This window comes from Cololabis saira, chromosome 13, assembly GCF_033807715.1.
Source record: "Cololabis saira isolate AMF1-May2022 chromosome 13, fColSai1.1, whole genome shotgun sequence".
Classification (NCBI taxonomy): domain Eukaryota; kingdom Metazoa; phylum Chordata; class Actinopteri; order Beloniformes; family Belonidae; genus Cololabis; species Cololabis saira.
Window position 1 is genome coordinate 18,758,582 of NC_084599.1, and position 27,050 is coordinate 18,785,631.

The following is a 27,050-nucleotide window of genomic DNA, read 5'->3' on the forward strand; positions in this document are numbered from 1 at the left end:
ATTTTCTCCCTCAGTGGGGAAACTTATTTTGTTGTCAGCAGTACACTTAGCACACACATGCAGGGGAGGGGTAAAAAGACTGAAAAGTCAGAAATAAAAAATATATAAAAAATACAAAAAGATACATATATAATATGTATAACCACAGAATATGAACAGTATATACAGTTGGTTGAAAGAAGAAACAGTGCAGAAAAAGCAGGTGGAGTGTTGTGAGGTAGACTGGCAGATTGGCAGATATTGCACATCTTATATTATTGCACATCTTATATTATTGCACATATTATATTATTGCACATATTATTGTCCACTGGCTACTGAGAGCAGGCCTGGTTATACAGTCTGATGGCAGCGGGGAGGAAGGACCTGCGATGCCTATAAAGCGCCTTTATACAAAGAAATTTACGTTTTACGCCTCCTTTATTCATTCACACACGCACTAATATACTTGGGAAACAGTTTAGGCACCAAATATAATATATTTAATTTTCTCAGATGGCAAAAATAAGAACTTTATTAATCCCACATAGGAGTAATTCTCTCAATTTTCTCATCAACAAAGCATAGTTTACATAAAAATATTTAAAAATTTTCAAGTAACAAAATAACATATTTGAACCATTTTTCAGATTTTTTCAGTTATTTTATTGTCTGAAAAAATTGTTCAAATGTTATTTTATTGTCTGAAAAATGTTATTTGAAAATGTTTTAATTAGTTTTGTTGATGAGAAAATATGTTTCTCTATTTTTCTTATTTTTGTGAGGGGGGGATATATTGTTTTTGGGCACTACTTTGTTCTCTATAGCTGATATAACATGAATTACTCCTATGTGGCATCAATACAATTCTTATTTTTGCCATCTGAGAAAATTAAATATATTATATTTGGTGCCTAACTGTTTCCCAAGTATATTAGTGCGTGTGTGAATGAATAAATGAGACGTAAAACGTAAATATCTTTGTAGAAAGGCGCTTTATGAAAATAAGTCAATTTACTTTTATTAGTTTAGACCGCAGTTTTGCCACATCCAATATGGCGGCGACGTTGACGTACGGCCCACGACGGCTCAGCGCTGGATGGGGCGTCTACGTATATATGTCTATGGCTTCAGCCTCCTCCCCTGATTGGTCATCGCTTCAGCCTCCTCCCCTGATTGGTCATCCTTTCAACCTCCTCCTCTGATTGGTCATCCTTTCAACCTCCTCCTCTGATTGGTCATCCTTTCAGCCTCCTCCTCTGATTGGCCGTCCAGGGCTTGCCGTTTTCCCGCCCCCGGCGCCGTTGGGGCGGGGCAGCGCGGTCACGCCGCTGACGTCGCAGACGGCCAGAGAGTGCCATGATGGCGGCGGAGCGGGGCGGCGGTCCCACGGAGGCCGAGCACTCGCTGCTGGTGGTGGTGGGGTCTCTGCGGGGAGCCCGGCCCCCCGGCGGGCTGCTCGAGCAGCTCCTGCGGCAGGTAGACTCAGGTGAGTGAGCGAGGCAGAGCCGGGCCACACAGAGGAAGTTAGCGGGCCCTTCACAATAAAAGTCCGGCTGCTTGGCGGCTCAGACCCGCACTGGTGTCCCGCAGACACAACGCCCCTGCCGGGGAGACTGAGGGTGCTAGTCCGGGGGGGTTTGGTCCACCTCTGCGTGTGAGCCATACACTCGTAGAGGCCAGTTTTAAACGATCTAAAGGCAGAATCATTGATCAGATAAGTTAATCAGCGCCTTGACCACTTCCTCTTTTCTGTCATCACGTGTTCCGGGTTGATGTGGCTCCCAGAGGCGCTCATTCATTCTGCGGGGCCCCTGGTCCTGGGCCCCCCGGTGGACCTGGGGGCCCCTGGTCCTGGTCCCCATGCCGGTGGACCTGGGGCCCCTGGTAGTGAATCTGCAGTGTGTTGGGAGTTCAAACCTTTCAAAACAAGATCTGTTCATTCCTGTTACACTTGAAAAACCAAACAGGACAGATTTGTAAACCTGAAGCTCAAATTCAAGGGCGTAGGTTTGGTCTCAACATTGGTGGGGACGATATAACAGCATAACCTGCATGTTCACTTTTTTCTGGGGACGGGACATTAATAAGACCAAACAGATTGGGTGAACGGGCGTCAGGGCTACATTTGTCACGAATATGAACCTAATTAATTGAGGCTAAATGATCAATGCAAAATAAATCTGTATTGACTTATACTAACTTTCATGTGTATTGGTTCACCTGATACACGGTTCGATTCAAACCTTTGTTTTCAAAAACTACTAAAGAAACATTTTGAAAACCTCCAGAATAGTCCAGGATTTTATTAGCAATTTAAATTGCAATATTTGAACATAACTTAAATTATATTAACATACACCATAAATGTATTAATTGTACTTATTAATAATCTCTTAACTATCCAGAATGCAAAAAATAAACATTTGTCTAAGACCATCAGCCAATCAAACGTGCGTTTGAGGAAAAAAAATGGACCGGCAAATTCAGCAAGTGAAAAGGGGTAAATATAAGTCTGAACATAATGAAAATAATTCACTTAATAATGGTAGGGTCAATTCTATCCTTACAACATTTGGGAAGACAATCTAAATTACCTATATATCTGAACTCATTATATAATGCAAATAAGGTTGCCTAAAAGTTGGTGGGGACAATTTGAGCCTCCTGAAAAGTTGATAGTGTTATGTCCCTACCGTCCCTATGCAAACCTACGCCCTTGCTCAAATTCAAGGTGAGATGACTGGATAAATGTTAGACATGTTGCTGAGACTAGTGTGAAAGGGCCCTGAGTAAAAACATCTGGTTCTGGTACAGCTGAGGCCTGGTTACCACCTGGTTCTGGCCTGGTTACCACCTCTGCGTGTGAGCCATACACTCGCAGAGCCCAGTTTTAAACGATCTAAAGGCAGAATCATTGATCAGATAAGTTAATCAGCGCCTTGACCACTTCCTCTTTTCTGTCATCACGTGTTCCGGGTTGATGTGGCTCCCACAGGCGCTCATTCAGTCTGCGGGGCCCCTGGTCCTGGGCCCCAGGCCTGGTTCACACCTGGTTCTGGCCTGGTTTGAGGCTGCTGCCACAGGGGTTACTGGGTCTGAACTAGGGCTGCAGCTATCGAATATTTTAGTAATCAAGTATTCTACTGAAAATTACATCGAGTAATCAGATAAAACATATTTTTGTTTAGTTAAAGAGCAATTATAAATATACATATATACATAATAATAGGTTCATGGCTGTGCATTTAAAAACCCTGAACTTACACCAGTCGACCAAATTCACTGCCTTCACTCAAAAAACTAAGGATCTTACAAAGAAATGTTCTTATTTCTAACCTAAAAATGCCATTACACCTGATATCACACATCACTTAAAAGATTAGGTGTTTTTCCCACGTGTTTCAATTGAACTTTCATTTGTGTCAAGCAAATTTTAAGTTCTAGTTAAGTTTTAAGTTAAAGTATAAGATTTTGAGTTTTGGCAGTGTTCAAAATAAAATGATGAGACCTGCTGTATTGGAGCACATTAGGCACCAGTGCTGCTTATTTTATCCATCAATGACTACAGAGCTAAAATTGAAAACTACCCAGTTAGTTTTATTACGTTTTTATTTTTCTGACATTTTCTGTCTTTTCTTTTAGTTAAAACTGTAGCGGGAACAGATGTTTAGAGGAACCTATGTATATACCGGGTTAGAGGGGGAACATATAGGAGAACGGACCAGAAGAATATAGAGTGGATTGAAAATAAAAGTTAAGCACTGAGCTACATGTGTCTCCCGTCTGGGCCATTGCAGACTGCCTGAGCATGGCATGTTACTAAACCAAACATCCACCGCCTCTTTCTTTTTCCTTTACGTGCGCGGCGTCAGCGCGTTGTGCCGCATTATATGTAGTCCGGGCGAAATACCTGCTTTGAGCTGCAAAACTAAACGATTCCTCGAGGTAGAGAAAATTCCTCGATCATTTTTTGTAATCGAATTACTTGAATTATTTGAGGAATCGTTTCAGCCCTAGTCTGAACAGCCTGATTATACAACATGACTCTGCTGGACCCACAGATCCAGTCCAGATTGGTTCCACTTGATTCTAGTCTTCTGTTGGTTTAATGTTCTGTAGATACTTTGGTTCTTTTGAACACCTGCTGTGTTTTTACTCTAACTTCACCACTGTCTTATTGTTGTCTGGCTTTTACTTTGAAAATCCCAGCTGGATGCAGAATCCTGTGATTGGTTGTTGTGGTCGTTATCAGCTGTGTCCAGTTATATTGATTAAAGCAACGTCTCCACTGTTACTTCCAGTGAAATTCTGTCAACAGTCAGAAAACTGATGAACCACTGCAGGGATTAGTCTGATCCAGATAGAAAATAGGTTATCGATAACTGATCAGATTTAATCAACACCAGCGAGTCAATTAATCGATATCAATAAAATAACATGATGATTGACTTAAAAGATGAAATCAGTTCAGCTCTGGAGCTGTTGACTGTCAGACTGCCTGTCAATGGTTTTGGGTGTGGTTCCGACTTTGCTTTTTAGGTCTGGTCTGGACCTGGTTCTGATGTGGTTTTGGCCGTGCTGGGACACATTGTTCTCGTTGTGTTGGACAAACATCTGCCAGCTTGGATGTCTCTCTGTTCTCAGTGCCTCTTTTTGGCTGGTCCATGTCGGTCAGAACCTCATCTGTTGAGTGTCGGATGAGAAAAGCCTCAAACCATGTCTCATGGCGCTTTTACACCAGTATCTACTCAGCCCAACTCGACTCGACTCGCCCTCGTTTCTTTTCAATACCCAGATCAGAAGTAGGAGGGTTGGAGCGAAGATGCTGTGACGTACTCGATTGTGCGACACAAATGAAGAAGACCCGCTCCGGCTATTGTGGTCCCTCACTGCACAATAATCGCTTTTTTACTTTTTCAGTTTGTCTCGGCACTGCTGAAAAGTCAGTTTGTAGCCTTGAGCAGACGTGGACTGATAAAACTCCTGGTATGTTTTCATTCCTCGTGGCCCCATCTAGGTCTCTCTGGATATTTTCCTCAGCCACCAGGTTTAAGAAGGTCTCCACCTCGGAATTTGACCACGGAACAGATTTCTGTGCTGTCGTTAGCTGTGTCCCAATTCAAGGGCTGCGTCCTTCGAAGGCTGGATTTCAAGGCCGATTACGTCACAGCGGCGCGCCGAAGACTGTCCCATTTCGAAGGCTCCTTCAAATGCAGCCCACAAATGCAGCCTTCTTTTCCCGCAGTTTGAAGGCTGTTTGAAGGATCCATCGTTGTATCCTCCGCGGCCCACCATATCCCCAGATTCATTGCGCACAGTCAGAAAAATATTTATTTCCAGAAAAATATTTTCAAATTCAAATTTTTTCAGAAAAATATATTATTTCCGCCGACGCCGGCAGACACGCCTCTCTTCCTCCTCCAACAAAATGAAAAACAAAAACAAAACTTCTGGCTCCATTTCTTTTTTTTTTTTTTTTTTGGTTCTTTCTTTCTTTCTTTCTTTCTTTCTTTCTTTCTTTCTTTCTTTCTTTCTTTCTTTCTTTCTTTCTTTCTTTCTTTCTTTCTTTCTTTCTTTCTTTCTTTCTTTCTTTCTTTCTTTCTTTCTTTCTTTCTTTCTTTCTTTCTTTCTTTCTTTCTTTCTTTCTACTTTGTTTAGTGACGTAGGACAAGGGCGGGAACAGCTGGTGACGCAACCAGGAAATCCCCCACAGGCTAGAGTAGACCGTCTCATTTCACTAGCGTCCGTCCAGCCTTCGGTGTGGCCTTCGCGGTCTTCGAAGGCGTGGCCTACGAAGACTTCGTCCTCAGAAGGACGCAGCCCCTGAATTGGGACACAGCCAAAGTTCTTCAAAAAAAATGGAAGCCTGCGAGTCGCTCTTGAAATGATGTCACATCCTGACTCAGACGTCTGACTCCAACCCCCCGACCAATCGGTGGCCTGTAGTGTGATGACGTCAGATGCAGCCGACTCAGCCGCTTAGAACCTCGGCAGAGTAGATACAGAAAAAGTATCATTGCCACATATTGTTAAAACTTAAAATGTTAAGCTTTGATAATTTAATCAGGTACTCCAATATCCGCCTGGTACACAAAATCCTGCACGATGCTGCCCCACCCCCCCTAAAGGCCTATGTTCAGCCACGCTCTCAATCGACAAGTAGAGTGCTAAGGTCTGTCTCTAGGGGTGAGTGCAATGTTCCGAAAAGGAAGTCGGCCTTTTCTCAATCAGCTTTTTCATATAAAGCTATTAAGGAATGGAATGGGCTCCGGAACAATCTAATGAACATGGCTGACTTCCATAGTTTTTCTAGGGCCGTCAAAAAGTGGCTTTTGGATAGTCAGTCCTGTTCTCATTGACAATACCGGACGGGTATTTGGCCATCAGATGGTTCGCTTGTGGGTACCATCTGATGGCATTTGGATTTTCTGATTTATTTATCTTGACCAACCTTATTTTATGTTCAATTAGTCTAATCTATGTTATTTTAATCAGTCTGTATTTTGTACTTGCACTAAGTGCTTTAAATGTTAACCTTTTATTGTGGTTTCATGACATTGTACAGTAGTCTGTTTCTTGTTTGCATTTGAATACTGTCATTGTAAACCCTAATGGGTACTATTTATGTTTTTCAAGGACTACAGATGGAAGTTAGCTTGTGGCTAACTCTGGTGCAGCCATCTTTTTAATGTACTTGCACATTGTCCTTTAAATAAATAAATAAATATCTACTCGGCACGTTAGACCCTGTGAGGAAACAGAGCGGCCTCCCCACGTACAAGGGGACAAGGCAAAACTGGAGCTGGGTGATGAGGTGTAAAAAAGAACCTTGCAGAGCGTAGAATGCCAAAAAATAAGGCTTTTTATTTTGTGTAAAAAACAGACATACAGGCGGAAGGCAAAATCTGTATTCTGGAAAAAGACACAATGGGGCATATCCTCGCAACAAGCTTCCTCCATTCAGCAGCCCCCTTTCTGGTATACAGCTGCAGTTTTTAAACCCAGGCAGGGTGGAGAGGTTGATTGGACACAGGTGTACCACAATCAGTAGAACCAGGCACACCTGTGTGCTGCTCCCCCGCAGACCACGCCCAATCCTCCACTCTGCCACACACATTAAAAAAATGTCCGGTGATGGCGAGAAGGGGAGGGGTTGCTCACTTTCTCACAGACCCCTAGTGGAAAGGCGCCAAACCGAGTCGAGTCGGGCTGAGTAGGTTCTAGTGGAAAAGCACTAGGGCTGGGCGATATGGACCAAAAGTCATATCTCGATATTTTCTAGCTGAATGGCGATACTCGATATATATCGATATTTTTTCTGTGCCATAATTGGGGTTTCCCCCAAAGCATTATAGCATAGCATCTCTGTTAGCTTCATTTTTTTTCTGAGGCAAACCCTTAAAAAAACAGTCAGTTTTAATACAAAGCCTCGTGCCAAATGTCACACAGGTACCTTTATCAACAGAGGTCTGCACAATATCAAAATGTATAAAACAAATGAAATAAAAATAAACTGCCTGCATATATAGAATAAAAATGCTTCTTTGAATAAAATAAAACAAATATCCCTTTCCTGCATAACAATTAAATTAAAATACACTGCAATTAATACAATGTAGACAGTAACAGGCAGACTTTTCCACTGAGGTTGACAGTTGTGCAAATAACAAAACATTTGTGCAAATCTCAAATAAAACATTCAAGTCAATTTGTCACAAAATAAGCTATATCAAAATCATTAAAAAAAAAAATATATATATATATTTTTTTATTTTTTTTTAATAATCGATATAAACGATATTGTCTCGTACCATATCGCGTTTGAAAATATATCGATATATATTAAAATCTCGATATATCGCCCAGCCCTAAAAAGCACCATCAGGGGTTTATTTTGTTTATTTATTTAAAGAGGTGAAGTGTTGCCCCGCCCCCTGATGGACACGCCCCTGTGCAGTCGACAGCAGCAGCGCCACCTGTGAGGCAACTGTTGGCACATCCTCGGTGCTGCTATGATGGAGGTTACTGGCACATGGGTGGTGCTCCGCGACCCAGAGCTTTTACTGAAATTCACCTGACAGTTGCGCCAGGCTTCACCCAGACTCGCGCAGCAAGGTTTGAACAGCTGATTTTCAGCATGAATTCAAAGGTTTTTGGTCTAAAACATCCTCTGAAGTCACTGCAGCTGGAGCTCACACTTCCTTCTGTCAGCAGCATATTCACAGTTCTCATGTTGTTGTCGGCTCACACACCAAAAGGAAGTGTTTCACCCCGTCATCTCATCAGCTTCCTGTTTGCAGAGGAAACATCTGATAGAGGAGAGAAAGCTTGTAGGGATGTATCACTCATTCTGAAAATAGTCCTTCCCTATTAGAGAGGAGGCAGCCATGAGTTACTGTGGCAGAGAGCTTTTCTCTTTAATTAGGACTAAAAGATGATTGAGCCGTGTACGCCCATGGGTGCTAACAAGTCTCTGCTGGTTGAAGCAGGAGGGACCGGCTCTTCGTCCTGACAGAAAGTATGAGTTTCATGTTCAGTCCAGCCGTCTGGGGTGTGTCTGGGTGTCCAGGGTGTGTCCAGGAGCCTCATCTCTGCCGGTTGGCGTTGCTCCATCACAGAAGCATCACTGTCACATTCCAGCAACGCCACATGACTTCTTCTGTGGTGTTTTCTAGCAGCTGCCCATCACATGACAACATTACTGCGTTCTTGTGTTAATCAGCTATGGCAAGCCGTCAGGGTCACAAACACATGGATACCACGCCCTGTAATAACAGTGAGCAAAACACCAGATACCCAACACCCCCCAACCAAGCAAAGCAATAATAGCTTCCTTCTAAGGTGCAGGAATAGTGTTTTTGGGGAATGTCCAATAAAAGGTTTTAAAAAACATTTTCTACTATTGCAACTTGTACAACAATTACTAAAAGAAACTGACCGGCTAGTGAACGTTTTTGTCTTTTTTTATTTCCAATACTTATGAAAACTCTAGACTCTGGTTGTAATAATTAGCAACTTTTTTTCTACACGTAGTCGCAAGAAAATTGTATTCAGATAGCTAGGAAAACAAGATTTTCTTTGAGTGATGGTTACTGAATAACAGAGGGTGTTTTTCTTTTGTTCTTACTGATACAAATTATTTATTTAATAATAATAATTATTATTATATTATTATTATGTTTTGCCTTTGTTTTATTTTGTCCTTTTTTTTGTTTGTTTTTTATTGTATTATCTTTTTTTTCTGTTTTCCTTATTAATTATTAATTGTTTTCATCGATTGCTTAGGTCCGAGGGGTGGGTTTGGAAGTGGGTGAAAATATGTGTATGTTTGTTTGATATTGTGGATGCCACCGTTTATAATATAAAAAAAAGAAATATAAATAAAAACATTTAATCACAAAGAAAATTATTAACACCATCTTTGTTTCAGAATCTGGCTTCTTTTAGTCTTGTAAAGGGATTTTTCGTGACGCTGGTGGCTTGCCGTAGCTCATCTCTGTGCACGTTTCCTTCAGACGTCAGTGGTGCGACACAGATGTAGACTGTTGGTGTTGCTGACGGTCATGTGACCCGTGTGTTTCAGGTGTGCGGTGCTGGCCGGTGAACCTGGACGTGTCGGTTCTGGACCAGCAGCTGAAGCTGTTCGTGTCGAGGCACTCAGCCTTTCTGTCGGAGGACGTCCCAGGTGAGACTCGGAGACCCCCCACGGCAGACAGGTGGAGGGCGGGGCTGTTGGGATTAGGGATGGGAATCGAGAGCCGGTTTTTGTTTGGAACCGGTTGCCAGCCTTTCAATTCCCTTTTCAATTCCAGTGGGCACGAATGACGTCATCACGCACGTTGCTACGCAACAATAGTGCAGTAGTGCAATACTAAACATGGGCCCAAGCGATACAAATGGTCAAAGGTCTGGTTACATTTCAGTAAAAAAAAAAAAACCACAACAGGGCTACTTGCTAAGTGAATATTTCATCAAAGGGAGGAAATGCCACCAACATGCAAAAACAATTGCGCACACAGCAAACAAAAACAATCAATGAATGTCGTGTTTTTGATCTGCACCGGACTAACGTATGTAATTCTCAACCCAGCAACATTAGCATGTCCTTGGCTAATAATACTGCACTGCAGTAATTAGCTAAGAAACACTACCCATCATATTCGGGCCATTTGCCTCATTATTGTCCTTTTTTTCAAATGAGAATCGATAACAAACCGAATTGTTAAGCAGAAACGAAAATAGAATTGGAATCATAAAGATCTTATCAATTCCCATCCCTAGTTAGGATGTCATCGGGAGACGTCAGCAGGCTCTGGGGTGCGTGTGGAGATGAACACGTATATGGGTCACAGAAGTGAAAAAAATGGACCTAAAACTGTCAGTGTTTTCTGGCTCAAACAAGTAAACAGAATCAGCTGAGAGCAGCTGATCCGCCTGCAGACACAAACGCTGGGGTTCCCCTGACATCACCACCGCACTGAAAACACTCGGCCTGCAGGGACATGTGACCCCGTCAGAAGGTTCTGAGAACTGGGGACATTCAGGCCCGGCAGCACACTGGCTTTAGGGACGGTTTCAGTCAGGAGGATCACACCGGATCTGCAGCTGTTTGCAGACACCTGAACACACCTGTGATGTTTCCCACAGGGTTCCTGGTTAGGAAATGGACTGTAGGAGCTCAAACTGGCTAGCTGACTCCGCCCCCATTTGATCCAAAACTTCCAAAAGGACTGAAGGAAAAATCCTGGCAGATTGTTCACGCTCACTTACCCTGGAAACCACAGACTAGCTCTGTTGGCTTATGATCTTACATTCACTCTGATTAAATCTCTTTCAGTGGCTGTTACCATAGTTATTAGTTATTCAAGTTTAGATTAGCACTAACCTTTTATCTTGCATGATTATGATCAAAGCTGATAACATTTTAGCTTAGCGTAGCACTATTTTACCCCTTTTCCACCAAACCGGTTCTGAGCTGGTGCTGGTTCACAATTCGTTCAACTTGCGAACCAGCTGAGAACCGGTTTGGATTTCCATAGCTCGGGTGCTAAAGGGAGCAATCAATCACGTCAGTTACGTCACTGCAAACGTCAGTTACGTCGCTGCGTTTGCATTGGCGTGAAAGTTGAAGCAACAACGACGTATTTGCTCTAATACGGACTTGGTCCATATTAGAGGGCTGCATTGGGGTTGGGTCCTGCGGGACCCAACGCAAATCTCGCGGGAACGGGCGGTTTGAATTTTGCTGCGGGCGGGAGCAAGCGGACAAAAAAAAAACACTGCAAGATCGGGATGTAGTCTAGCGACCTGATGGAAATCAATGACGTGGAAAAGAACTTCAAACAAGGTCTTTACAAAACAAAAACAAAGCAAGGCAAGTCAGATATTTGGAGAAACGTGGTGCATCTTGGAAGAGAGACGCAGGGATTGGAACCTCAGTCGGTCAGCAACATTCTCTTCCTCCACAGCAATGTAATGGCCAAGCAATTCATTTGTTAAATTACAGTAATTCGTTTCGTTCATTAACATTGTTTATTTTATGTTATTTATTTATTAGTGTTATTTGAGCCACTCACAACCTACTCTCGTTGCTATAACCACAATCACATAATTGATGCGTGCGCAAAAGGCGAGTTTTGCAGGAGCGGGCGGGAGTGTCACACACACGTTGCAGGTGGTAATGGTCAGAAATGCGGCAGGAGCGGGATGAAGAAAACAGTCCCGCGCAGGGCTCTAGTCCACATAGCACCTCCGTGGACCAAATCTCTAAAAGACAGGTTGTCTCCTCCATTCGTCGCTTATTTGAAAATGGGGCTGTCTCGCAGTCTTGCTATTGCCGCTGGTCTTTTTAACTCTGCGCCCTCCGCTTAAGAAAGAGGTTCTTTCCTCTCGTCCAGCAAAGAGTTGGTGCTACCTTGGAACCGGTTTTTCTGGCCCGGAGTCAGTTCTTTGTCAGTGGAAACAGAAAGTCCGGGTCGAAACTCAGCACTGGCCCAGAACCAGCCCTGAAACTGGTTTGGTGGAAAAGGGGTATAAGTTAGCATTAGCTAACTGTTATATTAACTTTGATTGACTCCGTCCACCCAGCTGTCTTGCAGATATTGTTGCCTTAATGGGCAAAAGCTAGCTGTTTTATCTTAAAGGAGACCTATTATGGCATCTAATACCTATTTTAAACAGGCCTTGAATGTCTTAAAACCAAGCTTTTGATTTTTTTTTTTGCTAAATAAATTAGAAATTCAGCCTCTGAGCCATGTCTTTATCTTCCCATTCTCTAACCTCATTCTCTATGCAGGATTCTGAGTGGGCGGGGCTATGATAATGAGGCTCTGTGCTGATTGGCTGCCTGAATGACGCGTGGCAGGGAAGGGCACAAAGTGTTGGTTTTTACAGCCAACAACAGAGCAATTCGCACGTCCAGCTCGAACAGACGCCATCACGATACACCGCTACGAAAAAATGGAGGAAGCTCCGGCCGGCGGAGTTGTTGTTGTTGTTGTTCCGGCCAGAGTTAGTTGTGGGCGGAGGCCAACCTATGTAAATTGCTACGTCGTTACGTAACGATGGGAGCAGAATCTTATTGGCTCGTAGATCCACATCACACTGGATGGCTCATCCGGGCGGCTGTACAGACACTGCAGAATTTGGTTGCTTTCCTCCTTCTCTGAGTTGGTAGGCTGAGGGGAGACCACTTTATATATGTTAAAGCAAGAGAAAACGTGTTTTTCATAATAGGTCTCCTTTAAAATTGTTCAGGCTCATGTATAAATAGTTAATGTTATCATTGCTAATGGGTGAGGCTAATGTTGTCATGCTAATGTATCTGTTCAGTCCGCATGGTTTTAGATGTAGCCGTAGCAACATCATAACTGAGCATTCTGGGGCAGTTACTCTGAATGAATCTAAGCTCACCATAGTTAAAGCAAAGATCTTCTATACACAAGATAGCGCATTGCCGTTACTGGCAATGGTTTGAAACGGTATACACTTCTGGTCTCCTAAGTGGGCGTGGCCGCCCCCTCCCCACATCGTTTTGGAACATACAACACTAGATACAGTACAACTTTCTTCCAAAAATACTTAAATAATAAAAATAACAGTATTATTAACCAAAGAAGCAAGTTTTATTTTAGTTTTAAACTAAACGATGAGAGCCAAATCTCGCGAGAGTGTGTTGCTCAGACAGAGACAGGTCTCAAACAAAGTTCATTTTCTCCTAATCTGCCGGTCTGAAAATTTCCATTTTGGTGTCAGAATGTTCAGAAGGTTTGTGGCTTTTTGAAAAATGGGTCCCATATTTACTTAGGTTACTATGGGGCGAAGGAATTGGTAATAATCTGTGCTCACGTTCACTTTTCCCATAGGACTCAATAGACTCAGGACCTACTTCCGGTCTCCTAAGGGGGCGTGGCAGTCACGTGACAGAGATACAAGAAACACAACCGTAGTGGGCTGTCTCGGTTATAGAACGTCTCTGGTTAAAGTTAGCCAAGCTAGTTTAGCTTACATGTGGTAACTGGGCTAATGTGGGCGTGTTCCAGTCAGCCTTAAGATCTAAATCCCAGAATCCTGCACAATATACCCGACATTAAATATTTCCATGTCGCCAACATTTTATCCAGAGAACGCTAATGCTGTTCGTCTGCTTATTCTTCTTTTCCATTTTCTTTGTTCGTGAATTTTGTACGGTCTTTGTCTTTTCCTTTTTTTTTTTCATTCTCATTATTTCAGGTCCAGTCAGCAGAGCTGCTGGAACACTGTAGTTGTGAGGATGATTTCAGTGATTTGTGATCATAGTTTCTGCCAAAGTCTGGCTTGGGACTTGATGAAGTCTGGCTTGGTGTTGGAGGAAGTCCAAAATTTCGCAGCCCACGATTTATGGTCTCACACTGTACGGCCCGATGCTCTGATGCGACCCGTCTGCTCACACTATATGATCATAATCTTCACGGCGGACTTCTGTTATGGGAACTGCAACATCAAAAAGAAATGGAAGTGGAGGAACCCCGAAGTGGGAGACACCAAAGATGCTCAGCAAAAACAAACGCGCTGCCTTAAGCCTGAATTACGGTTCCCTTTAAATCAACGGCGTAACCGTACGGTGCGGGTCGCTGCCATAACCAGCGCCTTTGGCTCTGCGTTGGTGTAACGGGGAACCATAAATCAGCCTTTAGCAATTTGTGCCATTCTGTGTGGCAATAAATGAAAAAAAATTAGACAAGTCGTGATTGGAGAAGGAATTGGCTGGGCAAACGTGGGAAATGCGGTCTTTTTTTCTGCTATTAAAACATGATTTATAATGGGAATATGCAACACTTTAAACTACAAATAATAGTTTTTGACGCGACATCAGAGATTGCGCATGCTCTCTGTGAAAGGATGAGGCAAATCGGGTCGTAGCTGCTTCAACTGTGCGATGCCTTCACGAGGAGCGACCAGGATTTCAAACACGTCTGATTTTCTAATCTCTCGTCGTGAGGTGTTAATCTCTCGTCGTGAGGTGTTAATCTCTCGTCGTTACCCCACATTTACTGCACGAGGCACGACCAACGATTGGGTCGAAATCCGGCCCGATCCAAAAAATAGTTGCACGACTGGAAAATCGGTTCAAAACGAGCCGACAATCGCACAGTGTCTGCCCGGCTTAAGACATGCAGGGCAGGGCTACTCGTGGATCAGCTGGTCCAGGTGTGTCTCCTGGTCCAGGTGGATTCTGCTCTGGTTCCCGGTGGGCAGTGTCTGATGGCTCTGGTCTCGTCCTGCAGGTCAGCGTACGCTGCAGCACAGCGGAGATGTTCTGGATGCTCAGGTGCTGGTGAACCCGGGCCAGGACCTGGTCTGCTCCGAGGTGAGAGCCTCTTGTCGCCGCTCAGCTGAAGCTCCGGACAGAGAACAGTGGGCTGCTTATTCAGAGCAGAACGAATCCCGGCCATGTGACGGTGGGGCGGCGTTCTTGGCTCTGACAGCTGCTGCTGGCTGTCTGCTGCTCAGACGAGCGTCTGCCTCCGTCTGAGGAGTGTGTCTGTGTGCTCAGGTCCGCCGGCTGCTGTGTCACCCGTCTCAACACAAGCTGCTGGTTCTGGCCGGTCAGTGCGTGGAGGACAGCGGAGACATCGTCTTGCAGCAGCGTGGCTTCTCCTTCAACGACTTCATCCACATATTCGCTGATGAGGAGGTAAAAGCATGCATTTAGCTTTCAGAGCCACTTCCTGATGCTTTATGTCTGATGCAAAATGAGTTTATCTCATCAGCCAGCAGGTGTCTGTGAACAAATCTGTATCTACATGAAGGAAATGCGTGTGAGGCTCCAGCAAAAGTGTTAAATTAAGCATATATATTAGAGCAGATTAAATGACGAATAGTGTTTCTAAAAGTGATTTTCAAGCCCCTGTTGCCTCATTGGTTTATAGGAACGCACTCAAAAGGGTTAAATGGGTGGAACGAGCACACGGGAAGACGACTGGAACACAATAGTTAACAATAATTAACTAGCTTAGCCTATGCTAACCTGCGATGCTCACATACATTCTGATCAGATTTTTCCTCATTTCGGATGTCACGTCTGAAACCAGTGTGGGGGCGGGGGTCGTGCAAGGGCGTGGTCTGGACACCTTTTTGAATGAGTCTAGCAGAGGGGACAAGGGGGGAAAGCGAAGTGACAGAAATAATGCAGTACAGCGGACAAATCATAGCTCGCAGTGCTAGGTAATATTGGGTAATGCTAGTTAATGCTAGGTAATAGTAGGTAATGCTAGTTAATGCTAGGTAATAGTAGGTAATGCTAATGCTAGGTAATGCTAGGTAATATTAGGTCATGCTAGTTAATGCTAGGTAATGCTAGGTAATATTAGGTAATATTAGTTAATGCTAGGTAATATTAGTTAATGCTAGGTAATATTAGTTAATGCTAGGTAATATTAGTTAATGCTAGGTAATATTAGGTAATGCTAGTTAATGCTAGGTAATATTAGGTAATGCTAGTTAATGCTAGGTAATATTAGGTCATGCTAGTTAATGCTAGGTAATGCTAGGTAATATTAGGTAATATTAGTTAATGCTAGGTAATATTAGTTAATGCTAGGTAATATTAGGTAATGCTAGTTAATGCTAGGTAATATTAGGTAATGCTAGTTAATGCTAGTTAATGCTAGGTAATGCTAGGTAATATTAGGTAATATTAGTTAATGCTAGGTAATATTAGTTAATGCTAGGTAATATTAGGTAATGCTAGTTAATGCTAGGTAATATTAGGTAATATTAGTTAATGCTAGGTAATATTAGGTAATGCTAGTTAATGCTAGGTAATGCTATTTAATATTAGGTAATGCTAGGTAATGCTAGGTAATATTAGGTAATATTAGGTAATGCTAGTTAATGCTAGGTAATATTAGGTAATGCTAGTTAATGCTAGGTAATGCTATTTAATATTAGTTAATTGTAGGTAATGCTATTTAATATTAGTTCATGCTAGGTAATATTAGGTAATGCTAGTTAATGCTAGGTAATATTGGGTAATGCTAGTTAATGCTAGGTAATATTAGGTAATGCTAGTTAATGCTAGGTAATAGTAGCTAATGCTAGGTAATATTAGGTAATGCTAGTTAATGCTAGGTAATATTAGGTAATATTAGTTAATGCTAGGTAATATTAGGTAATGCTAGTTAATGCTAGGTAATATTAGGTAATATTAGTTAATGCTAGGTAATATTAGGTAATGCTAGTTAATGCTAGGTAATAGTAGATAATAGTAGGTGATGCTAGGGAATAGTAGGTAATGCTAGGTAATGCTAGCTAATGCTTTCAAGATTGCCATTTCAGGCAGCTTCGCAAGCCTTCGCCTCAGAACCCTTTCAGCCCAACCCAAAACCGGTCTCAGAGGTGTTTCAGTACCGTTAACAGCACCAGACAGCACGTACATTTGTTGCTTTATATCATTTCACCTGACTAGGTATATAAAATTCCCTTGTGCAGTTGTCATGAGTGTGAAATCCAACTATGGAGATGTAGAACTGTTTTTTGAACAGCTGGATGTAAGGTTCTTGGGTTAGACTGAACTTTTTTTTCAAAGGAACATCTGCTCTCACGCTGTCGTTTCTCTGTCCCGGCAGGTGGGGAGTCTGTTGAGCTCTGCAGACCCGGCCGTGAAGGCCCGCCTCACCGTGAGCTGTCCAGACTACGGTCTCTGGAAGGACTCGGCCCTGCAGAAACACCCTGTGCAGGAGTTCATCAGCATCCAGGTCAACCCTCCCCCTGTCCTCCCGGAGATGGAGGGCCTGCAGGAGTTCACCGAGTACCTCTCTGAGTCCCTGGAGCCAGAGTCCCCCTTCGAGCTCCTGGAGCCCCCCAGCACCGTGGGCTTCCTGAAACTGTCCCGGCCTTGCTGCTACATCTTCCCTGGGGGGAGGGGGGACTCCGCCTTCTTCGCCGTCAACGGTTTCAATGTCCTGGTGAACGGTGGCTCCGATCCCCGCTCCTGCTTCTGGAAGCTGGTCCGACACCTGGACCGGATCGACTCGGTGCTGCTGACCCACATCGGCGTGGACAACCTGCCGGGGATTAACAGCCTGCTGCTGAGGAAGGTGGCCGAGCAGGACCAGGAGGCTGCTGGAGACGGCACCGAGGAGGACTGGATGAAGAACCTCATCTCCCCCGAGCTCGGGGTGGTTTTCCTCAATGCTCCCGACAGACTGAAGGACATGGACCCGGAACCCTGCCAGCTGCGGAGCTGCGATCAGGCAGCGCTGACCCTGCAGCTCTTACACAGACTCTCGGTCACGCCAGAACCGCTGAGTCGACCTTCGGGACCAACCCTAGAGCCAGTCATCCTATTCCAGAAGATGGGGGTGGGCCGGCTGGAGCTGTACGTCCTGAACCCCGTCAGCAGCAGCAAAGAGCTCGAAGCTTTGATGCAGCTGTGGCCAAACGCACAGTCGGATGTGAAGGGTTCAGATCTCCCCCCACAATGCCTTGTTTCCATCTGCGCTCTGCTGGTCTGGCATCCGTCCAGTCCTCAAGAGAACATCATCCGGGTCCTCTTCCCAGGATGTACACCTCAGACCAAAATCCTAGATGGACTTGAGAAGCTCAAGCATCTGGACTTCCTCAAGCACCCGTCTGCGTGTTTGAAGACCCTCCAAGTGGCCAAATCCGAGAAGCAACCAAAACGCGCAGAGAGCCGCGAAAGCCTCAAGTCCCAGTCCAAGGACTTGCGACCAGGCAGTGCCTTGCAGAAAGACAAACCCGCACGAGTCGACGTCAAGAAACAAGAGACGAAGACGAAGCCAAAGGCAGCCACAGAAAGCTCCGCCAAAGAAAGAAAGGATGCAGAGGAAAAAACTAAAAGCAAGGATACTGAGACTAAATTAAAGCCAGGCAGGCCTACAGAGAAGCTCGCTCCAAAGAAAGACGGATCAAAGGAGGACAAGAAGGACGTGAAGAAGAAGGACGAGAAAGTGTCTGTCGTAAAGAAGGAAGACGTCGCAGAAAAGAAGAAGGAAGTTGTAAAGAAGGAAGTTGCAAGTACGAAACTAAAGAAAGACCTTAAAGTTGAACCAAAGAAGGAACCAAAGAAGGATGGAAAAATAGAGGACAAGAAACCTGCAAGAACAACGGCTAAGGAAGTGAAGAAGTCGAGCGGCGCTTCCAGCACGGCGTCGACGGCAAGCATGGATCAGAGAAAACCTTCAGGCAGAAGTGGGAATGCAAAGAAGGATGGACCCGTCCCCAAGAAAGACTCTGTGAACAAAGGGATGAAGGGTAAGCCAGCTCCGAAGGAGGAGGAGCGCTCCCGGGCATCGACGCCCGACACCGCCGCGGCTCAGCTCAGGAAACTTCAGCTGGAAGACCACAATGGGAACGGTAGTGCGAAAATTGGGGCGGCGAAGTCTGAAGAGACACAGACCAACGGCGGCCAGATCTCCACCGTAGAGAGTCCGGAGAAGTTTCGCTGCCTGGGGACGGACCAGAACGCGGCCGCTGCCGCCTCGGCGCCTCCCAGAACGCCCCGGGGCGAGCTCAGCGTCAACTTCAACCTGACCCCGACCCTGTTCCCGGCAGCGGAGGCGTCCCCGAGCGCCGGCATGGACGTCAGCGGGACCTCGGAGGACAAGACCCTGGAGCTGATGTCTCCGGCGGACTCTGCCCCCAACAGCGCCGGCCACACCCCCTTCCACCAGTCCCCCGAGGAGGACCTGCAGGGCCTGTGCGAGGACGCCAGCTTCGGGGCCCGGGCCTCCAGCCTGGGCTTTGAGGACTACAACCAGGGGGGGTCCTGCAGGACCTCGGACCTCAGCTCCCTGAGGGAGGGCCCGGAGAACTCCAGCCTGCTCACCCTCAGCCCCGTCAGGGACATGATGCCCGACTCCTCCCCCACCATGACCTCCATGCCGGCCGAGGTCGGCTCGCCTCACTCCACGGAAATCGAGGATTCGCTTTCGGTTTCGTCAGAACAAGTGATGCCGTCCAAAACGTGCCCCAACGGTCACCTCGGGGACCCCGGGGCAGTGCTCCCCGGCAGGCCACCCCACAACGGTTGCTATGGGAACGGCTCCGAGGACCACATCCACAGACTGTCGGAGCTCATCTCAGACGTCCCCCACGATGTGGACCTGTGCCTGGTGTCCCCCTGTGAGTTCCAGCACGCCAGGGCCCCGGGGGGCCACCACCACCACCACCCCGGGGGGCCCGGCCTCGACGCCTCCCCAGAACCGTCCAATAACAACAACCGGTCCCTGGATCAGAGCAGCAGCGACTGCCCCTCAACCTACAGCCAGGAAACCCCCCCCACCTCCGTCAGTGACTCCCTCACCACAGCCACCGACTCGGACGTCCCCCCCGGGACCGAGGACTGCCCCTCCATCACCGCCGACATGGACTCCGACGACGACTCCAGCGGCCTCTTCCTCTCCGGTCCGCTGTTCACCCCGGCACTGGGGAAAGACCCCCCCCCAGCCCCGGTCAGAGACCTGCCCCCTCTGCCCCCCCAGTCCGGGGCCTGCATGGTGGACCCCGAGGCCGACAGGAGCCTGAGGGCTCCGGCCGCCAGGAAGAAGCCAGTGCAGAGGACGGCGTCGGGGAGCAGCCTGGTCCAGAGCGGGAAGTCCAAGGTGGGCGTCTCCGCCGGGCCCCCGAAGACCACCGCCCCGCTCGACACCAAGCCCCTGCCTCGGAGTTCCCTGGGGGCCAAGGGTGGCAACGCAAGACCCCCGTCATCAGGTAGGCAGTGCTGAAGGGGCGAGTAATCCCGGGTACAGTACAGTAATCCCTCGCTATGAGGGGGTTCACCTTTCACGTCTCGCTGCTTCACAGATTTTTATTGTGCACCGTGTTCTGCATTCTGATTGGCTTAACAGTCTCCCCGCTTCTTCACTTCCTGTGTCAATAACGTTGGTTTCTTAGCAACAATGCCGAGAACGGCCAATGAGCTTCAGCAGCAGCTCAAGAATGGGAGCTTTTGATGAATCGTTCATTACAGTCTCAGATATAATCCATGGTGCCATGTCGCTTTATAAGAATCTTTTTGCCCAGAAGAAAAAAGAGCAACAACAACGACCCATAACTATGTTCTTCTCTGGAAAAAAACTCACCTGCACCACAGGTTTTAGAAGAAAAAGACACAACAGAGCGAGTCAGGATGCAGCAGCATCAGAAGAGCAGGGAAATACGCGCCAGTCACAGTTTGTCCTACTGTACTTATTGTATCTTTTTTTCATAATCATTTTTCATTTTCTCCCGTTCAAATCCAATTAATCTGGTCGCGGTGGGGCTGATCTCTGCAATTTGAAGCCTTGTATAATAATTGTAAAAAAAAAAAAAAAAAAAGGTTGCTACTTCGCAGATTTCACCTATCAGGGGTTCTTTTTGGGACGTAACCCCCGCCAAAAACCAGGGATTACTGTACGTCCCGAACAGAACGTTTAGACAACCGGGACTTTCATCCTCAGAGGGAAAGTCGGTGCCGTGTGCCCGTCATTAAAAGTAAAAATAACCACCGTGTGCTCAGTCCGGATCAGCCCGCTGGGGCTAACTCCATCAGCTAACTAACCATCAGCCTCGTTTACACATTTAAGATGGTGTCTGTGTGAGGACCTGGTCCCGGGACATGGGGGCAGGGGCACACGCGCTCAGGCTTAGTTACCGTAGCAACAAGTGACCCAGCGGCCTCTCCCATATCTGTTCAGGCTTATAATAATAATTAATTTTATTTATAGAGCGCTTTTAAAAGATCTCAAAGACGCTTCACAGACACAAAGATAAAACATTGAGATCAAGAAAGTTAAAAATTAAAAACTACAGGATAAAAAAGATAAGAGATAAAAGATAAGATAAAGGATAAGAAACAAATCACACATTAAAAGCTGTTCTGAAGAGGTGAGTTTTGAGATGCGTTGAGGGACAGGGAGCCAGTGGAGCCTCTGGAGGACTGAGGTTATGTGGGAGGGGTGTGAGTGAGCAGGCGAGCGGCAGAGTTTTGTATGTGTTGAAGTTTATTTAACTCTTCAAGATACAACATCAGGATTTCAGCACCCGTCAGTCTCTCCAGAAAGGTTTTAGAGGCTCTTCAGTCACGACTTTAGCTGTTTCAGCTCCTGCAGCGTACAAGCATGGCTGCAACAGCCACAGCGCACGTGTGCTGATGTGACAAGGACTTAAATGTGTTTCTAGGTCACTATTTTTTATTTATTTTCTTTCTCTTATCAGACACATAAAGGATTTTTGACTTGACCTTTTACCTGTTTGGACTGCTCAGAAGCGTCAGCTGTTCTTCCCCCACCAAGTGCAGCTGAGCTTGTTTGACTTGATGTCCCTGGTTCTGGTCTGGACCAGACCAGACTGGTCCCAGATCCGGAGCCTATGGGCTCAGATCTGCTGCTCCGAGGCTTCGTGTGCTCAGACTAACCGGCAGGAGGTTCCTCCTTATGATCCAGGTCCTGGTCCAGGTTTCTTCCCTCCTAAAGGGGAGTTTTTCTTGCCATTGTTTGGCTTAAGGCTTTTCTCCCACTAGGGGAGTTTATACCTGTCAGTGTTTATGTTATGTTTAGGGCTGGGGATCGATTCAAATGTCAAGAATCGATTCGATTCCAATCCTAAGATTGAGAATCGACTATCAAGATTGGATTTGATCCGATTCGATTCCGATATCGATTTGGGTTAGTATTATTAAAACTGTTTTTTGAGCTGTTGCATGAATTATATGACTGTAGTTATGCAACATATTAATACTAGTATTATATTGAGATTCAACAGCAAGTCGCTTTTATTTTTTCCCACTTTCCGTTTTTACTTTCTCCATTTTCGGCCTTTTTCAGTTTTTAGCATTTTATGCTAATTTAACCCCAAGACAGTATATAAAGTAATGAAATATAGACAATTTATGCAATTATAACTGAAAACTTTAATGTTTTCATACCTTTAAACATAATAAGGCAAAAACATGGCACCAGTTATTCTCGTGTCCAACAAAACATTCCTTTTTTGGGCATAAATTAAAAAAAAAAAAGTTGTAATGATGAAAAAAAAAATCGATCTTTAGACATACGCTTCGATTTTAAGGAATTAATATGAGAATCGATTTAGAATTGGAAAATCGATTTTTTTCAACACAGTTATGTTTATGTAATAATTGCTCGGGGTTCATGATCTGAGGCCTCATGTACAAAGACTTGCGTGGATTTCCTACTGAAACATGGCTTACACTTAAATCCAGAAAACGTCCTACGAAAAAAAAAATCCAGATGTATGAAACTGTGCGTAGACATGAATCCAAGCACATTTCCTTTGTACATCCCAATCAACGTGGAATTGAGCGCACATGTAGGAGTACCAGACTCCTCCCTGTCCACGCTGCCATTTAAATATGCAAATTTATTTAAATAGGCCCTCGAGGGCCGGTTTCCCTCTTTAATTGCACCATGATACAAGGAGCTGTGTCATCAACAGAACTATCCAGACTTTGATGACAAGCTGGTGACAATCATTAATTAGAATCAGGTGTGTTAAAGCAGTGAAACATCTAAAACATACAGGACACCGGCCCTTCTGGGATTCAGTTTGACACATGTGACATATTTTTTTTTTTTTTTTTATATTCTTTATTTCATTCAAAAAAATAAAATAATTCAATATAAATACAAATGTTCTTAACTCATGAATGAAAAGCAAGCAGAAAGAAGAAAAATCTTATCTGATCTGCCCCTTTTTCCAAGAAATAACTTCACAAATAACATAAATGAATCATATAATCTGTACATTAATGGAATGAAAATGCTTCCTGTTAACGTACACATATCCATCCATTGATGGTGCTTTTATAGCAATGTGTGTGCAGTCGATAGCTCCGATTACATTAGGAAAACCGGCTAAATATTCTTTCTCTTCTTACTGCACCATTTGCTATATCTTCTAACACTGCCAAAGCTGCCATTGTTGTTAACGGTATTTCTGCACCACTTTGCTTTTATATCCACTCGTGTAATTGCAGACAGTTGAATGTGTTAATTGTTCATCAGTGTCTCTGATGTGCACATCACTCTGAGGGCTTATTGTTTTCACATTATTAACAGTTTCCCAGCATCACCACTAAGTGTCGCCAACGGACCAATAGCTGTGGAAACGTGCGTACGCCAGCCATGAAGTTGGCGTCGGGCACCGCACATTTCCACGGTCATTTCACTCTTGATACATCTGAACGTTTGCGTGGAAAAGGACGTACGCCATGTTTTTGTGCGTACGCACCCTTTGTACATGAGGCCCCTGCTCTCTGGAAAGATCCTAGAGACAACTTCTGTTGTAATAGATGCTTTATAAATAGAATTTAATTTAATTGAATTCTGCCCCCCAGGCTCCCGGGCTGCTGGTTCTGACGGTACTCCGGTCTACGTGGACCTTGCCTACCTCCCATCGGGCGCCGCCTCCTCCACCGTTGACCTGGACTTGTTCCGGCGCCTGCGCTCCTCGTATTACATCATCAGCGGCGAGGACGTGGGGAAGGAGGCGGCGATGAGGAGCATCCTGGACGCTCTGCTGGAGGGCAAGAGCAGCTGGCCGGACGTCCAGGTGGGTTGGAGGCGCCGCACCGGCCCGGCACTCGCTCCGGAGCTGCTCTCTAATTGGTTCGCTTGTCCTCTCCTCCCCAGGTGACCCTCATCCCGACCTTCGACTCGCTGGCGATGCACGAGTGGTACCAGGAGACGCACGAGCGGCAGAAGGCCCTGGCGGTCACGGTGCTGGGCAGCAACAGCACCGTGGCCATGCAGGAGGAGACGTTCCCCGCCTGTAAGGTGGAGTTCTGAGGCCAGGCTCCGCCCACCAGACCTCCAGCCTGGCAGGGGGCGGAGTCCCATGGACAGGCTCCGCCCCTCAGATGTCATGCCCCCACACCTGCTGGATCAGCACCTCAGAGATCTTCGGCACGTTTTAATTCCGTAAATCAATTTGAGTGGACCAAAAGTAGAATCACGTAGACTCTGACCAGAACCTGAGCGGTTCTGGACCTCACTGATGTCACATGACCTGGCCTCAGCCGCGGTTAGCTGTCCCGTAACGTTGTTGTTCCTGTTTTAGAGTCGGGTTTTCACTGAATTTTCACGGCTTAATGAAAAAATGTCATTTTTTTATTACAGATGTTTGTCCATTTTTTTAATTTTTTTTTTTATTGAATAACTTAATATCGTAATTATTAAAGAGCACTCAGAGCTTGGTGTGATTTTAAACTTTAAAACTTAGGACTGATTTAGGTCCTGATCCAGCAGGCGGTCTAACCTGCAGATCCTGCTGTGGCAGTGCATTCTGGGAGTTGTAGTCTGCCAGAGTTCAGCATCTGCAGGTCAAAAAAAAAACGGTTGTTAGTCATCCAGTCGTGGATGATTTCTGTTTTGTTGTTGTTGTTAGTTTGATGTGAAAAACAAACACATTTCAGCTTTTTAACTTATTTATTTAGTTCACCTCAGATTTTCTTGAAATTGGACTTAAGTCTGGATGGGAACCACCATCGTTTTAAACGACTGAAGCTGCAGATGCCGGTTTTAGCACCAAATCATTCCGATGGAGCTGATATCCGAATAATTCAGATGAACGATGGGTTTTGTGATTTAAATCATGTCGTTTCCTCTCGAAGTTTGAAACTTGAACCTTTAGTTTTCCTCTCGCTTGTCGTTGTACGTTTGTGTTCTGATGAAAGACACCCGAAACACCTGAGATGCTTTCCAAACACGATTTGTGTACCAGAACACTAATGACACTCTTTCAGAATAAACATAGCTGTTGGACAGAGAGTCTGTGATGAGTTTTATTGTGACGTGTCATCAGTTTGACCTTCTGGGGCTTCTTCAGCAAACTGACATTTCTACGCTCAGCTTCACCTGGACCGTCCACAGACCTGCCGGAGGAATGACCAGAGTTGGACTACGTCCGAGTGGGGCCAGGGCAGCCATGGGCGGGGCCACGGCTGAAGACCCCATCCTGCTGGTCCATAACTGGACAGAAGAAAGCTGCTGAGACAGGGTTACAGCAGTGTGATGGGGGGGGAGGAGCTCGGACTCGGGTTCAAGGTAATCGATGGTTAAAGGAGCTTGAGGCTCCTTTTAAGAAATGAGACTCTCTAGCGCCACCCTTCACCACGACGGCCGTCGGGGGTACTGCAGCCAACAGTGAAGCCGGCACGGGAGAACGGGGAGAACGCACATGCAGCGTCATGTGACGTCACATCCGCAGCCCAGCGTGGGAAATTCGGGACCGAATTGCAGCACATTTTGCAGCACACAGCCTGTTCAAGGCAACGGAGAGATACACTAGAGGGCTCATTCTTTTGGGTTTGTAACGCTTCATCTGACATTATTACTAGAAAACTTAAAATGTATACGGATTTTTTTCATAAATCTTGCCACAATCCGGCCTCAAGCTCCTTTAAAAGTTAAAATTTAAGTTGGGCTAAATAATCCCATAAAAGCAGAAGTACAGTTATTTTATTTATGTAGCCTCTGTAACGGATGTCAAGTACAGAAGAAATAATACAAATATTTTAGAGGGGGAAGATTTTTTTTTCATTATGCACTTTGAGAAAAAAGTCGAAATGTTGAGATTAATGTTGAAGTACAATTTCGAGAAAAAAGTCTAAATGTATTTCAACTTTATTCTTGAAATTTGGTCTTTTTATTCACGAAATTGTATTTCAACATTAATCTAGAAATTTCAACTTTTTTCTCAAAATTGTATTTCAACATTAATCTCGACATTGCCAAATCCTTAAGTACAACACTGCTCTAGAAGAGGTACAATCTTTCACCTACCTAGGCAGTGTTGTGGACAACACCGGAGGGACACATGCTGACATCAAAAGCAGAACCAACAAGGCTAGAGTGGTCTCCAACCTGCTCAGGAAGATCAGGAGCCCAAATAACATCCCCTTATACACCAAAATGCGCATCTTCAACTCCAGTGTGAGACAGGTGCTGCTGTATGGAGCCGAGACCTGGAGGATAACAACACTCACCACGCACAAGTTGCAGACTTTTATAAACACCTGCCTCAGGAGAATCCTCTACATCCGGTGGAGGGACAAAGTAAGCAATGTGGACCTGTGGAAAAGAACAAGCCAGGATCCCATTGATTTACAAATCCGAAAGAGAAAGTGGAATTGGATTGGCCACACCCTCAGAAAACCCGGCGACAAACACCACCAGACAAGCCTTGAAGTGGAATCCCCAAGGAAAGAGGAAACCAGGTCGCCGCAGGAACAGCTGGAGAAGCAGCACCGAGGCAGAAATGGTAGAGAGCGCGCTAAACTGGGGAGATCTCCAAAGAACAGCTAAAAGCTGAGTGAAATGAAAGACATTTGTCAACGGCCTATGCACCCCAGAGGAGCAAAGGGCTTAATAAAATAAATAATATAGTAATATAAGTTAATTAATTAAATCAGTAATAATAATTAGTTAATTAAAATAAGTTAATTAATATAAGTACGTAAGAGTATTAAGGCCAGGCAGGAGAAAAATAAAAATATTTTAGAGGAGGAAGATTTTTTTTTGCACTTTGAGAAAAAAGTTGAAATGTCGAGAAAAAAGTCAAAATAA

General features: G+C 45.1%; 1 protein-coding gene across 1 annotated transcript; it reads left to right on the plus strand.

Moving 5' to 3' along the window:
• The first annotated feature begins 1,303 nt into the window (after positions 1-1,303).
• On the plus strand, positions 1,304-25,253 carry map1sa (microtubule-associated protein 1Sa). Its single transcript, XM_061738124.1, has 7 exons — positions 1,304-1,468; positions 9,566-9,667; positions 14,748-14,830; positions 15,017-15,157; positions 17,091-20,196; positions 23,822-24,036; positions 24,117-25,253. Exons 1-7 carry the CDS (start codon positions 1,339-1,341, stop codon positions 24,270-24,272), a joined length of 3,933 nt encoding a protein of 1,310 aa, XP_061594108.1. The 5' UTR covers positions 1,304-1,338; the 3' UTR covers positions 24,273-25,253.
• The last annotated feature ends 1,797 nt before the right edge of the window (positions 25,254-27,050 follow it).